Source organism: Parus major, chromosome 4, assembly GCF_001522545.3.
Source record: "Parus major isolate Abel chromosome 4, Parus_major1.1, whole genome shotgun sequence".
In the NCBI taxonomy this organism is placed as follows: domain Eukaryota; kingdom Metazoa; phylum Chordata; class Aves; order Passeriformes; family Paridae; genus Parus; species Parus major.
In genome coordinates, this window is record NC_031771.1 from 16,431,465 (window position 1) to 16,446,664 (window position 15,200).

General features: G+C 38.7%; 1 protein-coding gene across 1 annotated transcript in view; it reads left to right on the top strand.

Moving 5' to 3' along the window:
• The window catches only part of MMRN1 (multimerin 1), a 40,202-nt gene extending 26,008 nt beyond the window's left edge, over window positions 1–14,194 (top strand). The window contains exons 6-8 of the mRNA XM_015623574.2: window positions 3,906–5,885; window positions 11,543–11,689; window positions 12,822–14,194. Coding sequence (XP_015479060.1) covers window positions 3,906–5,885; window positions 11,543–11,689; window positions 12,822–13,243 — 2,549 coding nt within the window. The 3' untranslated portion in view covers window positions 13,244–14,194. The remainder of the gene's footprint in view (window positions 1–3,905; window positions 5,886–11,542; window positions 11,690–12,821) is intronic.
• Window positions 14,195–15,200: the final 1,006 nt, after the last annotated feature.

Here is a 15,200-nt window from a genome sequence, read left to right on the forward strand (position 1 = left end):
GCAGGTTTATTCCATCTCCTCATCGGTGACCTGCTTTCACCTCTCCACATATTGCTAGGTGGCATTCTTGACCTTTGGATGCACATTTAATTTGTCTTTGAATATTTTCCATTTCCTTTCTGCTTTCTCCTCATTCTTATTTTATATTTCACTTGTTCTAGCTGTAATTTTCATGCTAGTCTAAGAAGTGTTTTTTAGCATCCTGTGTTTCTGCTTCTGCACTCCCTAACTGTATTTCAGGGTCTAAGTCTTAATTAAAATGTGCTGTTCAAAATGCCCTCTTCTTTGAAAATGTGCTTCAAGCCTTTATTGTTTCTCCAGCTCACGTCCCTTTTTTGATTTATTTTCTCAGTCTATCTCCTAATCAAGTAGCTCCAATGAAAAAGGTGCTATCAACTACATTTCTTGTCTCTAGTTTATGAGCATTCCAACACAGGTACTTCTTGGTTTCTACATAGGTAAACAGCAGAAAAGGAGGGGAGAAAGGAAAGGTTGGTGTCTGTTGGCTTGACAAATGGCAAGTGCAGTTTCTGTCCAGGAAATATCAGTCTGTTGTACTCAATGCATAAACAGCATCCCAAAGTAGCAGGACCTGAAAGGATCTTCCTGTCGTTCTAATTGGGAACGGCGGGAAAGAACGACACAGACTCTCAAGGGAGTCAGAACAAGAGAATATCCTAGTTTATTGCTCCAGGCCTGTTTTATAGACAGATACGTGGAAAGTACAGAAAGGAAACTCTTATTGGTTAGTAAACTGCTACATTACCATCACTGGTCAGTGGGGTTCACCACCCCCCTGACTTTCTCCTGCAAGGAAAACAAGGAACACAAAACAACACCTGCAAGGCTGTTTTGTGTCCCTGAAGATTGTTTTAATTCCTTCTCATGTTTTTCCCAGACTACTTTCTCAGGTAAGCCTGAGAAGCTGTGCAGCCTGTAATCTGTACACTGCGGTTCAGATTTAGCATTCTCATCTTCCATACTGTCCTCTAACACTGGCCTCTCTACCTTGCTAAAAGTTACTCTTAGAAGCTCACCTGAAGCAAACCACAACTTTCCCAGTACCAATGCCATCCTGAAGCAATCTGCTTTTGAAGCACAGTGAAGTCTGTTGAAACTAACAATAGCATGTTGCTTCATGCTATTCAGATATTTTCCTTCTTCACCTACTTTTCCACTTTCCTGCTGTTGTGCCAGGTCCTTTGCTCACAGTCCATACATCACCTTTTTTCTTATCACAGAAATTCTAATATTCTGCCAAGCTTTTTATCAGGGTTTGTTTGGTGCGATTCTGTGACCAAACAATTCAATACAGTTTAAAAAGTCTTTAACTCTTGGTTTCATATATGACTTTGGTGACACAAACATGTCATCTGTTGCTAGAGAGCAACACTCACTGGAGTAACTGATGTGCTTCTCTATTTTGTTAATGAAAGCTGCAGGGCATTTTAAAAATTGCTTTCAGTACTCAGATGTTCCCATTTGTTACTTAGGGAAAATAATTTTGTGCTCTTTTTAATTTAAGAAACTCTGCTTAATTCCAGCTATTCTTTTCTTCCTCCTTTAACTCTGTATTTAATACACACCTTTCCTCTTCACTATTAAAATGTACACTCCTTTCAAAATGAACTCAATAATGGAGTGTTAATCACTTCCAAGTCAGAAATGTCATTTACAGCTGCATATATAACCTCAGTTCAGTTTCCTGTGTACATACATTTATTTTTGCACATTATTCTTCAAATAATTGAAACTGCAAAGAGAATATATGTTGACACAGAGTAATTACACCCTTTGGTTTTCAGCCAGGAAGCTAACATTAAAATTTATTATCTCATAAAAAGTGCAAGAGATCTTTAACGTTCACAGGTAGTTTGTACCTTTCTATTTCAAAATGAGCAACAGAGAATTGAGTTATATCCATGAGTGCACACATGGATTTGCAGCTCAAGCTTAACAATATACCCAGTTGTCACCAAGTCTGGGTCAGGTCTTTGTGTGGACGAGTGTGCTCACATAGCCTCTGCTGCACTTTGTTTATGAGCAACCCAGTTGTCCTAGCCAGAAAGCAGGGTAGAGACAAATCCAAAGCTGTCTGGTTTATCAGGCTCCACACTCCCCTGGGAACGGGAACACCTGAAAACCAGAGCTGAGCTCTGTACTACATTCACTATCCAACTACATGGAGCTGGAATAGCAGAGAGTGAGGCTGGCACCTTCTTGGCTGTCACAGAAAGAAAAGGTTGGTATAGACCCTCTGGGACACCTCTTTCAGATGAATGGTCTGTTATCAAGATTTGTTGCTGAGATGAACAAATTTAATTGATTCCTCACAGAAGGTTTAGAGTAATCTTGGTTCTTTCCACAGCCATTAAATTTTTCTTCACAGCTCATTGTGTGTCAGAGCACAGAACATTTTTCAGCATCATAAAGTAAACTGACCAAATCATCACTTGGAATGGTTTTTCTACATGTCAGTTTTTTACCTTGGTTCATATCTTGGTTTTTCCTCCCAGCTGCCAGGATGCCTTTATTCTCAGATATTTCAGTGTTCAGATACACATCCATATTCATGTACATGTATTGACTTGCTTTTTAGGTAGATAAAAGGAAGATAATAAAGGTAATGTCAGTATTATCACTGTTGTTTATTACACTTCATGTAAAATTGCTGGGACATTTTGGACCTCAGTTGACAATAATGGAATCTAATTCTTAGGAAACTTCATGTTAGATGTCTGATGTGGCTCTTTCCTGGGCTAGCAAACTTGGGTCTGATTCCCTGATTTTTTACTGTACTTGCTGAGAATGTACCTTCAAGTCAGTTTTCAAAATGTGCCTCAGTGTTTTAGTTAAAGAAATATATTCCAGGATGTAGAATTAATTGAGAAAAAAAATGGAAGAAAGGAGCATATAATTTCTGCCTTTATCAATACAGTTTTAATCAGAGAACCTGTGGTCACTGAGACATTGTAGAGGTTGAAGAGCTGAATCGTTATATCACAGTCTGTCTGCAAATGTTCTTTGGGTTGATGGAAATTGTGCAAAGAATACTTCAGTGTTTTAGTTGGACAGAGGAGCTACCTTTGGAAAATAAATTAATAAAATTCCTTCTAATCTCACACCAGAGCAGAACTACTGCTCTAATTGATTGAAATATATTATGTAGAACACTTTTATGCTTGTCTTGACCTCTCTAAGGCTATATGGGAAACATATTTTCAAGTTGCTCATTGGGGCAGAATTCACTTCTGCCTAGTGCTTTTCAGGATCAGAATTCCTAGGAGCTATTTAAGGAGTTGTAGTATGCAAGACTTTAAGTTTCTGCCTTTAAAATACCTGCATTTTGCAGCCATTGTGGCTTTAGCTGTTCAATAAACCTATTATTTTTATTTTGCTTCCTTTTCACAATGGTGTGTTGCATCATCACCTAGGCACATACAATACAGTAGGAATGTAATAATATCTGCTTTCATTTCTTGGCCATAATGTTGTATAGCAGATTTTTTTTGGCCTTACTTTCCTAGTGGAGAAAGGACACATCATTCTTTATGAGCAAGCCACAAAAGCACACAGATCTCCTCCTTTCAGTGCTCAGAAAAAGCTTAGGTAACAGGTCAAAGTTGATACCACATGGAGAGTTTGAGCTTGCCCTTTCAAAATAATAAAAAAAGCCCCACTGATTTCAGTAGAAACAGGGATGAATCCTCAAACACTATAGCTGTATATGAACTGTAAGCATCCTCTACATTCTTCAGCTGCATATTTTACTCATATGTGGGTAAATTGGGGCAGGCATGTGTTTCACCTCTGTGCAGCACTGTGGTTGCTCACACTGTGGGAAAACTTAGATGCAACTAACACAGTTGATTTGACTGTTTCCATATTTTTCTTTTCCCCTAAAGGTCTCAAATCCAGAAGTATTAGTGGCTTAATCAAAGACATAGTTGGAGAAAACTTTCAAGTATTTCAAAATGAAATGCAAGAGAGCATGGCTCAAATTTTCAAGACTGTGTCTAGTATGTCAGGTGACCTTGAAAATACGAAAGAATTAGTCAAGCAATTGAATGAAACCCAAAATAAAATTGCTCAGGAGAAAGATAGTGGGCCAACAGAGCTTGACATTCTGGAGCTGAAGAGTCATATGGTGCAGATTAGAGAGGAAATGGCCCTCACTTGTGACAAGCCTATGAAAGCTTTACAAGAAAAGCAGAAGTCCTTGGAAGTTAACTTGGAGCATCAACAGTCCAGAAGTGCAATTTATTATCAATCTTTAAACAGGACACTTACTGAAATGAGAGATGCTCATGAACAACTGTTATCAGCTGAGCAGTCTTCAGGACAAAACCTCCCCTCAGTAGACAAAGTCATGGAGTACAACGTTTCAGAGTACATGATCACAGTGCATGAGAAAGTAAAGAGACAAGGCATGATGATGCTGGAGATCTATGATGACTTAAGAGTCCAAGATAGCAAGATCAGCAATCTCAGTGTTGCACTGGAAATTCAGAGAGACTCTGTTCTGGGGGTCTGTGATGACATGTTGTCAGAGAGCAGGACAGATTTCCAAGCACAGCTGGCAGCAGTTCAAGAGAGTGTGATTGCCCTAAACAAGAGTATCTCTGATGTGTTCCTTCCATTGGGCAATAGGATGGACAGAATGAATGAGCAAATTAATGACTTGTGCTATGATATGGAGATCCTGCAACCCTTGATAGAACAAGGGATACCTTTTAGTCTGACTTCAGAGTATGAGCAACAAATCCAAGCTAAAGAATTCAAAGAGAAACTTGGAAACCTTACTGTTGTAATTAACAGAATCAGCTCTGAAATGAAGGAACTTTCTAAAACTCAGGAAGGACTTAAAAATGAATCTCAGGCTTATCAGGAACTGTTTGAGAGTCGTGTTAATGAATGCTCCATGGAAATAGAAGATGGATTAAACAAGACCATGATAGTAATAAACAGTGCTATTGATTCTATTCAAGATAATTATGTACTGAAAGACATGCTACATGCTCTAAGAAATGAGACTGAAGTTTGCTGTGGCAGAGCTGAGGAACTGGACAGCCTCCTGGCCTTTATTCCCCAGTTCCAACTGTTGAATGAATCCCTCCAGTCACTGCTTTATAGCAAGAGACACCAAATTACATCACAAGTAGCATCATCTCTTTCTGATCTTCCTTACAAGGAGTCTGACAAAACTATCCTCCACAATTTCAGTAGAGTTTTCTATATTTTAAATGATACATCATCAAAAGTGGAAAAGCAGCAACAAGATATCAGCCGGCTGGAAGAAAAACTACTTGACTCTGTGGAGGGTTCAAAGGACCATGAAGTTCGCCTTCTGAATGCAGAGTCAAAAATTTCCAAGTTTTTGGCAAACAACTGTGTTTCAATAAAAACAACCAAAGCTGCCTCAGCAGAGAAAGAACAGCTGTTCTCACTTCAGCTCCAGGCACTGAGTTCCAGGATCAAGGCCCTGGAAGCCAAGTCGATCCGTTTCTCAAATGCCATTCCACTTCTGAACAAGACTTCTCATGAGGCCTGGGGGCTGTGCCAGGATGCCAACAGCAGCATCCAGAAAGTGAACTCGAGCATACCTGTGCTAATTAAATTGGCTCAGCCAGATATCCCCCTGCTGCAGAGAGGCCTCAAGGAGCTCATTGAAACTGTGCTTGAAGTAAAAGCAGGAACTATTTTGACAAATTTAACTCAGCATGTTGACACATCAATGGTAAATGCAATGAATAATATCACCAAACTTCAGAAGCAGCTGAAACCAGTTTTAAAGAAACCCTCCCCAGCAAAAAAAGTGGCAGGAAATGCCACCACGAGCCTGGCAAGCCGAAGCCAGAGAAACACAGATAATGCAATAGATCCAGGTAATGCATTTTACTCTACTAAAAGTCAAGGTATGTTTTATAAAGACTTATGTAACCATTGTGATGAACTGAGTGGCAGAACTTGACTGAGTAAATAAAAAGTCTAAAGACTTTTTATTTGCTGTAAAGGGTGTTTCAGAGGAACCTGAGATTAATCTCTTGCTTACAATAGAATTTATTTTGCTTGTGAGATTTTGCACTCCATTTAATTTTCCTTAATAGATTCTGGTCAGTTTAAGGTATATATACATGCAAACACATGTAGATATACATGTTCTCAGCTGAGAACCTGACCTTTGAAAAGTTACTGATTGTTTGAACAAAATCTAAAGAACAATTCATCTCAATTAGAAATTTCAGTAGAAAAAAAATATGCAAGCAGGGAGAGAAATACGGAGTTGTGTCAGTACTTTGCAGCATCAGCAGGGAAGAAAGGTATCAAAAACCTGCAGCAAGGGAACAAAAATGATAGTAATGAGGCTTTTGCTGGCTCCTTCAGGACTTCATTGAGAAGTGCAGTTACAGCAGTGTGTTCCTGAAAAAGCAGGAATCCAGCCAATAAAGTAAATTTGGCTCCAGTCCACCTGGAGAGCAGTTCAGCTAAGCAGGAGCTGCCATTCTTGAAAAGAAACTCTTGAGTGTGATCTGCTTCTGAAGTTAAATTCAAATGCCATCATGTGAAATGAATTATGAATGAATTCACAGAAGTACAAAGTCTTTGAGTTGTGACTTCTGCAATCATACTTGAGTGAAAATCAATAGCACAAGACAATGTTTTATGGAAGTATAATTTCTGGCACAATACAGAAATGAAGGGTGGATGAGTGACTCAAAATACTGAGATGACTCTAATTCACACTAAAATTAGACAGATTTCTTAATGACAGAGACATGTCCAGATACTCTTGAAGATCCATGCATTTCTGGTAAAATGCTCTTAAAGTTATGAACATTTCTAAACCACTATTTGGTCCCTATTGCAAGCAGACGTAGAGGTGGTAACAGTTATTACTCTTTTTCATGTGCTAAGGCCATAGGAGATCTCCTTTTCCCTCTACATGTTTTTTTCTGTCCTTTGCATTTTGCTTCTTCATCTCTTCCTGTCTCAGGGACAGCATTTCTCAGTGATCAATGGAAAGGATCCTTTGTAAAGCCATAATCCCATGAGTAGCTTGGTTTCTGATGAGTCATTCCCATTGAAGGATTTCAGTCCTTGGTTATCTTTTCAGTTAGAGAGGGGACACAGCTGCTAGAAGAAGCAATCACACTTAAGAATGCATGAAAAAATTTGAATATTTTGCTATTCAGAATTGCAATTCTTCCTCAGTCATTTTTGTTTTATATCTGTTACTGGCACTGCACAGGATGGTAATTCAAAATCTTTGTTCAAATTTGAAATTAAGAGAAAATGAGAGATGTCTTTTATCCTTGCCACACCACGTACTTTGTTGGAAAATATCACTAGTGCTACCTGCCTGGAGCACAGGAAGGTGCCACCTGCTCTGGTTTTCACTTCATATTGATGAATTAATGTCTTTCCCATTTATTATTTATACTCAATTTTAACAAGTAACTTTCTTGATAACATTGAGTATATGCTCACTTAGAGGAAGTGCAGCTCTCTGCAGATGTTGAGAAGCCTTATTTTTATATGAGGTTTCTACATAGCAATGTTTATGCTGACTTTTCCATTGGTAATGAGATTTTGTACTTAATGAATTTCATGCTTAGCAAAGCCATACATTATATTTCTGTAAGTTAAAAAAGCAAGACCATTACCCTAATTAACAAATATCCATCTTCTGCCTGGGTAGATTTTACTTCTCCATGAAAGCTTTTTCTCGCAAGTTCTAGGACACCACCAGAGATTTGTGCTGCCTCTGCTAAAATTTCTTGAAGAAATTCTAAGGCATAATTGGCTAATTATAAAATGTATTTAATCTTAGATTTCCTTTTTCAGCTAAAAAAAATAAATAATAAAATTCTAGAAAGAGGTGAATGACAATTTTTATTGACTCCAATATGTTCAATATTTGAACTTTAACACATTAGTGGTTTAATTTGCTTTAATATGCTCAGGATTTGACCCTGATGTAATACTTTCCAATGTAATTAGTTGAAATCAGAAGAAAGCAATGTGAGTTTGCATTGCATATGCAGGGATATAAAACCTTGCAGACTTCCCATATTGTGGAATGAACTAAAGAAAAGTTCCTCATCAAGTAGAGGCGGCAATACGTGTATGAGGGGTGAAAGCGCCAATACTTCACCTGACACTGACTGTAACAGCAACTCAGGGTGGATAAAAAAGTTATTTTCTTAAGACAGTTTAAATATCTAAGAGGAGATGACAACATTAAAGTAACTCTTAATTAGTCTTGAGTTTGGGTTATGACTGGTCCTACTTTCCAATGCACTTCTCCTGTAGAAATGTGTGGTGCAGTGTGAGGGCAGTTTAGCTCAGCTCCTATTTTCCTGTTGCTATTAGTGCTGTTCTATAGTGAATCTAGAGGCTGCTGTGCTTTCCAAATGTGAATGTACTCTCTTGTTGCATGTCTTGTGTTAGTTGTGAGTTTTGCTTTATTCAGATTATGCCACCCTCCCATCAACATGAATAACTGAGAGTCAAGCTGTGTTATATTTATGTATTTTAAAGAGTGCACCTGTGTGAGAGGTAATTTCATTTCATTCTCACTTTCTTTGTGTCTTATTTCTGATTTTGTTTTCACAAGATTTTTAACTCCTAATAGAAATGCAAGCTCCCATTGTTGCTTTATCATTCAAGCCTTAATTTCAAGTGAAATTAGCCTATTCAAATGTTTTCCATCTTGTGTTTTAACTGCACAAATGAGATGGTTATTCCAGTTCAGCTTGGTGACATACACTTCAAATTTACATATTTACTTTTTAGGCTAATGGGTTGATGAAACAGTTGTGTTGTTTTTAATTTGGTGAGCCTAAAATCATCACACTGGAATAATTAGATACCTCTGCTTAACAGAGAAACAGCATTTCTAAAGTCCAAGTAGCTCAGATAGGCCCTGACGCTCTGCCCCACCCAAAACTGGAGGGCAAGCCCTCTCCTTGCCTTTTGCCCACTGTCAGAGTGCTGAGACAGAGGTGATTAATCATAGGCTGGCAACCAGTTTGACCCTGTGCAAGCAGGGTGGTTCAGTAGATTCCCCCACTCTTCCAGTCTCCTAGGGCTTCCTGAGAAGCAGGTACTGGTAACTGAATGCTGAGAATATGTTTTTAGGTTACCTTCTGGTCAGAAGAATTTCCACACTGAGCTACTGGAGTCAAACCTTTCCATAAGGAGACCATTAAATTGTTGAATATTTGTTTTGCTTCTAACAACACCCCAGTAGATACTGACAGAGCTTCATTATTTGTTTGAGATTTGTTTGCACAGCATTGGCAGTCTATTTCCCAAAAGAGCCTCTGGCTTTCTGCCCTCTCAAAGAGTAGCAAAACTGAGCATTAACTGGCTCTTCTCATTACTACCAAACCAAGTGTAATTAGCAACTACATTTTATTTTCTGCTAGTAATAGTGACAATTCAAGCCTTTAATTTATAGTCTCTCTCTCTTTTACTCATCTATATTACCATGCTGTGAAACATTAATTAATAGTAAAATATTTGCTTTAGTGGGATATCCTTTCCTAATCTGAACCTTCTGGCCTTTTTACCCCGAGGAGATAATTCAGATACAGTTTTTCAGGACACTCTTTAGCAAGAAAAGAGAAAATACTGGGCAGAGGAGAAGCCAGAAATGATAGCAGAAAGATGCTATTGTAGCATAGTTACAAAGAGATGATTGGCACAATGGAGACCTGCAGCATTTGCCTCTTGCACTGAAAATCCTAATTTGACTCAAACCCCCACACAACTTCTTCTATTCTAGGAAATGGAGGAGCTTCCCTGTTGCTGTTAAGCAGTGCTTCACCGGGAGGGTTAATTTAATGTAGATAAAGCTATGTCTGAATTTGAATTAACTCCAAGGTTAAGTTCGGGCAGAATCACTCCACAGCAGACTTCCAAAATGCTAGTCTCAATCTCATTATCATTTCCTTCACTGATCTTTTTCCTGTTTCTTGGGTTTACTTCTTGTTTATGATAAGTAGAGGCCAATTAGCAGAGAGACTGCTGTGTTCTTACAGGAAGCTTTTGTATTTTGGGAGTATGATACAGTCAGCACAATCAGCTGTTTTCCTTCCTTTCTGCTTTTCTTTGACACTTGGTAAATACGTGGATGCTTGGTAAATATCAGTGAAATGTGGGTGCTTGGTAAATGTGAGTGAAAAATAACTTCCATGAAGGATGTAGCAAATCTGAGAAGGAAACCATTATTTTCTCATGTCCAGTTGCCTGTGCTGTGACCCCAGTCATGACAGTCCTAAATTGCTTTATTTCAGGCATTACAGAATAGACATAATTTTCTGTGAAAAGAATGACTGTTGTGTTTATAAATCCATATGCTATATCAGAGCAAATTCAAGTGTCACTGTACAATGTGCCTCGGCATTCTGCTCACTGAACAAAAATATCACACAGAAACAGTTTGCCTTAATGCAGCAGTCTGTGAAATATCAGGTTGGGAAAATGAAGATAACACTGGAATTACTGAACTATCTATGTGAAATCCAGGTCAGCATTTTCCTGGCAATAACTAGATGCCTTTATGCAAGCCTTCTTCATTTCTGACCTACCAAAGTTAGATTTTCCCTAGCAGGACTGTGTGGGGTTCTCTTTCCAGAGTTCTGCTGGTAATTCCTGGCAAAGAAAAGGTTTATTTTCTAAAATATCTGGCTTTTATTTGACCAAACCAAGAGAAAGCAAAAATAAATATGTGGTTTGGGAATGCTTTGTGTTCAGAATTTTTCAATGCAATATTTAATTTTTAATGTGACCTGAATTTTCTCCCCCCCAAAACACTGCTATGACAACACATTATTCAATTACACTCAGTAGTTATGTCTCAGAGCTCAGCAGCACTGGCCTGAAAGATTTCTCTGTATTGGTTAAGTGTAATTTGGCCAGCTCATACCTGACTGGGGACAGAGGCTAGGATATCCTCAGTCAGGGTGCTCTGCAAAGCCACCTGTTTGGTATAATTTTTCTTGCTTGCAATACAAAAGTTCTGCATCAACCTTTGTAGATATACTGGAATTAGGGACTTATTTATGGACAAGTACTTGAAGTGTCTGGGATAGCATTTAGGACCCTTCATCACCAGGACCCTGACTCTCCTGCAATGTTTGTTACATGCCTGGATGAAAAATGTCATAGACAAAACAGTCCAACCTGTGCACCAGCAGTACAAAATCTCTTCTAGTACAGCCAAGGATAAGATGGCTCAGTTCAGAAAGAGCAGCCTGATCTAACTTCTTTGGATGATCTTCTATGTACATGATCCTCTGAGACCATCAGAACTCAGAATTCACAGCTAATCTTGAATATCTTAGAGAACAGCTGAGGGTGTGCTGTGTTCAGGTAAAGAGGGAAGCTGGGCTGGATCTGAAGTTGGCCTTCACAAAGAACTTCAGCAGAAATTGTGAATTGACAAAGAGCCTTTCCAAAATAGTGCACACTTAGGAGGTGTCACTGTCACGACATTACAACTGAGGCTGTTGGTTTTCCTCGCTCTCTTTCACAGGACAGTTTTCAGCGTGTGCCAGTTCTCCGTGCCAGAATGGAGGAACCTGTGTCAATGACAGACAGAGTTTTGTCTGTGCCTGTCGCCACCCCTTTGGAGGAGTCAACTGTAGTGTGAAGCTGGTGAATGACAACTCCCTGAGTGTTGGCAAGTACAGAATTTAGCTGTGCAATACAGAATCAGTCCAGGCGTCTGCCCCAAGGCCTAATTACAGAGCATTTGCTGGTCAGAGGTCTCACGTTTCACTTTGATGAGTGACAACTCAAGCAGCATAGCCCTGTGTTTTGGTGCTGAAGACATCAGTCCCCATGGGTGACTCGTGATCTCTTTTTTTAATATGACCAGATGATGGGATTAAATTGGTTTGGGACCTGCCACAATAGCTGGAAAGCTCCCTGATGAGATGTGCAGAGTTGGGAGGGCGTGCATTAGATGTATTTGAACACAATGTCATGGATTTTGAAGGGGGAGGTAAAATCACATCACTGGGAAATGATAGCTTCAATGCAGCCATAAATGTTCTATAAATACTAGTAGCTAACAGGATGTGCAGGACTGTGCCCTCAAGGAATCATTTTAGGCCTGCCTCTGGCTTTCATCAACAAAGGATGCAACCCTTGAAAGATTTCTAAGGAAAAAGAAAAAAAAAAAGTGAAAATTATGCTTATTCAGTCCAGAAAACAAATAAATAATTTCCACCCAGGCCACATGGAATGTGAATTTTATGCATCTTTCAGCAGTCATTTGCCTGATTTTTACTCATGACGGCATATGAATAGTGAATGAAATCATTTTTACAGAAGCAGGGAATGATAGTGTACAGGCTCAGCTTGAAGAGAAGCCCATATACTTTTATGCCCTCATTTAACATCATGAGTGCTAAACCTCCTCACTGTTTGTCTAACATTTGTGCCAAAATTCTTGGCTTTAGCTCAATCACAAGAGCAATGAAAGAGATCCTGGGGTGGGAAAACTAGGAGGGGGTGTAGGGTGGAAAGCAAGCTCCCTTAATGATAACATAGTATATACTATCATAAAGTTCACTTGCTGTTGCTGAATTTTTCTCTGGTGGATACACCTAGCGCTAATTGTGAAGAAAATTACTTTTTATACAATATAAGAAGATGTGTTTATGCTGAAATACTGTGTTTCAGTTGCTCAAGTTCTGTCATCCACAAGATAACGTGACATCCGAAAATCTGCATTTGGTCTTCTGGCTAGTCCAAGTTGCCTTTCTACAATGTAACATCACTTAAAATTGTTCTTTATTCCTTTCCAGATTTTTCAAAAGGATCATACCGATATGCACCTATGGTGGCTTTTTTTGCTTCTCATACATATGGAATGACAACTCCAGGACCCATCAGATTTAACAATCTGGATGTCAACTACGGTGCCTCATTTGCCCCAGCAACCGGGAAGTTCCATGTTCCATACCTGGGGGTCTATGTTTTTGAATATACCATTGAATCATTTAGTCCACGTGCCTCTGGCTATCTGGTCATTGATGGAATAGACAAACTTGCTTTTCAGGCTGAAAATATTAATAACAACAAGTATACTGACAGAGTAATTACTGGAAATGCCTTATTAGAATTAAATTATGGTCAGGAAGTCTGGCTCAGACTGGCAGCTGGCTCTATACCAGCCAAGTATCCGCCAGTAACTACATTTAGTGGTTACTTGTTGTATCGTACCTAAGTCCCAAATGTGAGCTGGTAGTCAAATGAAGCAACCTGTGGGTGAATTTAGCTTTGAATTTAAATGCTTTGCTTTTTTAACAGCAATAAGCTTCCCAATGTAATGGCTTTTCTAGTGTTGGTCCTCCAAGATATTCTTTGATTGTAGCCATGTGCACAACCCCAAGGAGTCCACAGGTTGGAGATGGGGGAAAACAAAGCATCTTCCTCATATTGATATGACTGGGAAGCACAAATCTAATTCTGTTCTGCTGTTACATTGCATAGACATACTTAGACAAGATGGCTGAGAATCACTCCTCAAGAGAAAGCTTGTTTTGATCATTCCTTTACACCCTGATTGCAAATCACAAGTGATGGATAGATTTTGATGACTCAGATGCTGGGTTACTACTTAGCTCATTATATCAATTGATAATCATGTGTATATATTCTGTTTGGAAAAAATATGTTTCTTTTTCATTTTGCCTACCATTATCCACCACATACTTTGATATGGCAGTATTTAATTGATTCATGATCTTTTTATGTAACCAGTATGATGATAAACTAGGTTTTTTGAATCTGGCAGCAAAAAACCCAAGAGGAATACATTCAGATTAGAAATAAGGTCTTTTCAGCAGTTTAATTAGTCATAGGATAAACACCATAATGGATTTGGTAGATTCTCTCTGCTGCTTGAAATATTTAAACTACAGCTGGATTTTCCTTGGGTGATATGTTTTAAGAAAACATAGTTATATTGGCTTCACACAGATTTTAGCATTTGACCTATAAAGTACACAAGATTAAATTATATCATCAAAGTATTTTCTAAGTTTGAGTTCTATAAATCTATGATTTCATTTGTTTCTGCATTATATTCACTAACTGCTACGGCAAGATTAAATGAACTTCAGTCTGCGTGTGATTTTTCAAGCACCAATCCAATAAACAAATATTTTGAACTGATGCCTGACTGTCTGAAAAAAACAAACCCTCAGGTTTTTATTCTTATTCTTTGCTAAGTCCCAGGCTGCTGCAGTTCCTTGATATCCTGTTCTCTGCTGTGACTGGCCAGGTTTATTTCTGGTTATTGCCTTTGTTAATGATATTTGTCCAGGTTTTTCTGTGTCTCTGTGTTTGTCTCACTCTCTTTTCTTAACAGCTGGAAAAATCTAATTATGATCTATGCCAATCTACTGAAGCACAGAATGTTTTGGAGCTCCCTGAATTATTTTGTTTTCCACTATCAGGAAATTTCTTGAAAAACACATGGGAATCTTCAGGTCTCTTCTTAGTATTATTTATGTACCTTACAAGATCTGAAGATGAATGTCCATGAAATGACTGAGTTCCTGCCATGCTGTATGTGGATAAAAGAATCCACAATATCTTCCCTCAGATGCACACATGTACATTTTGTTGTTCCAAATGGAAATGAGCATTCCCCGCCAGAAGCAGCGGTGCTGAAGTGTGTCCATGTGCCTCTGGGTGCTGGCTACCTGAATAACAGAAATGTGCAGCACTGAGCAGCATCCCTCCAACTTCAGGGGGCATCTTATCATTGCTTGTAGTTAAGAACCAACAGTTAAGAACTGATGAAGGTTTTCAATCCAAACCCACTTCTTTTTGAGGTTTTTTCTGAGGCCAGGAATCCTTTCTTCTCTGTAATTAATGGGTTCTTAATGTACCATGGACCCTGAATGAGTGTGCTAACAGACCTTTCTCCTGTTGCATACCATATTTTTTCTGTAATTACTCAATATCTTTGATATGGCACTAACTCAGCTTACTGTATCACTGAATGTTACCAAATGAATATAAACCACAACCCCTCCTTGTACGACTTTGTCACTTTAATGTGTTTAGTCCCCTTTATTCCTGCTGTGGTTATGGCTAAATGGCATGAAAATTACTCTGAAGATGAAATTCAAATGACCCACCAGAGACTGCATCTCGCTTTTAATGTGACTTTC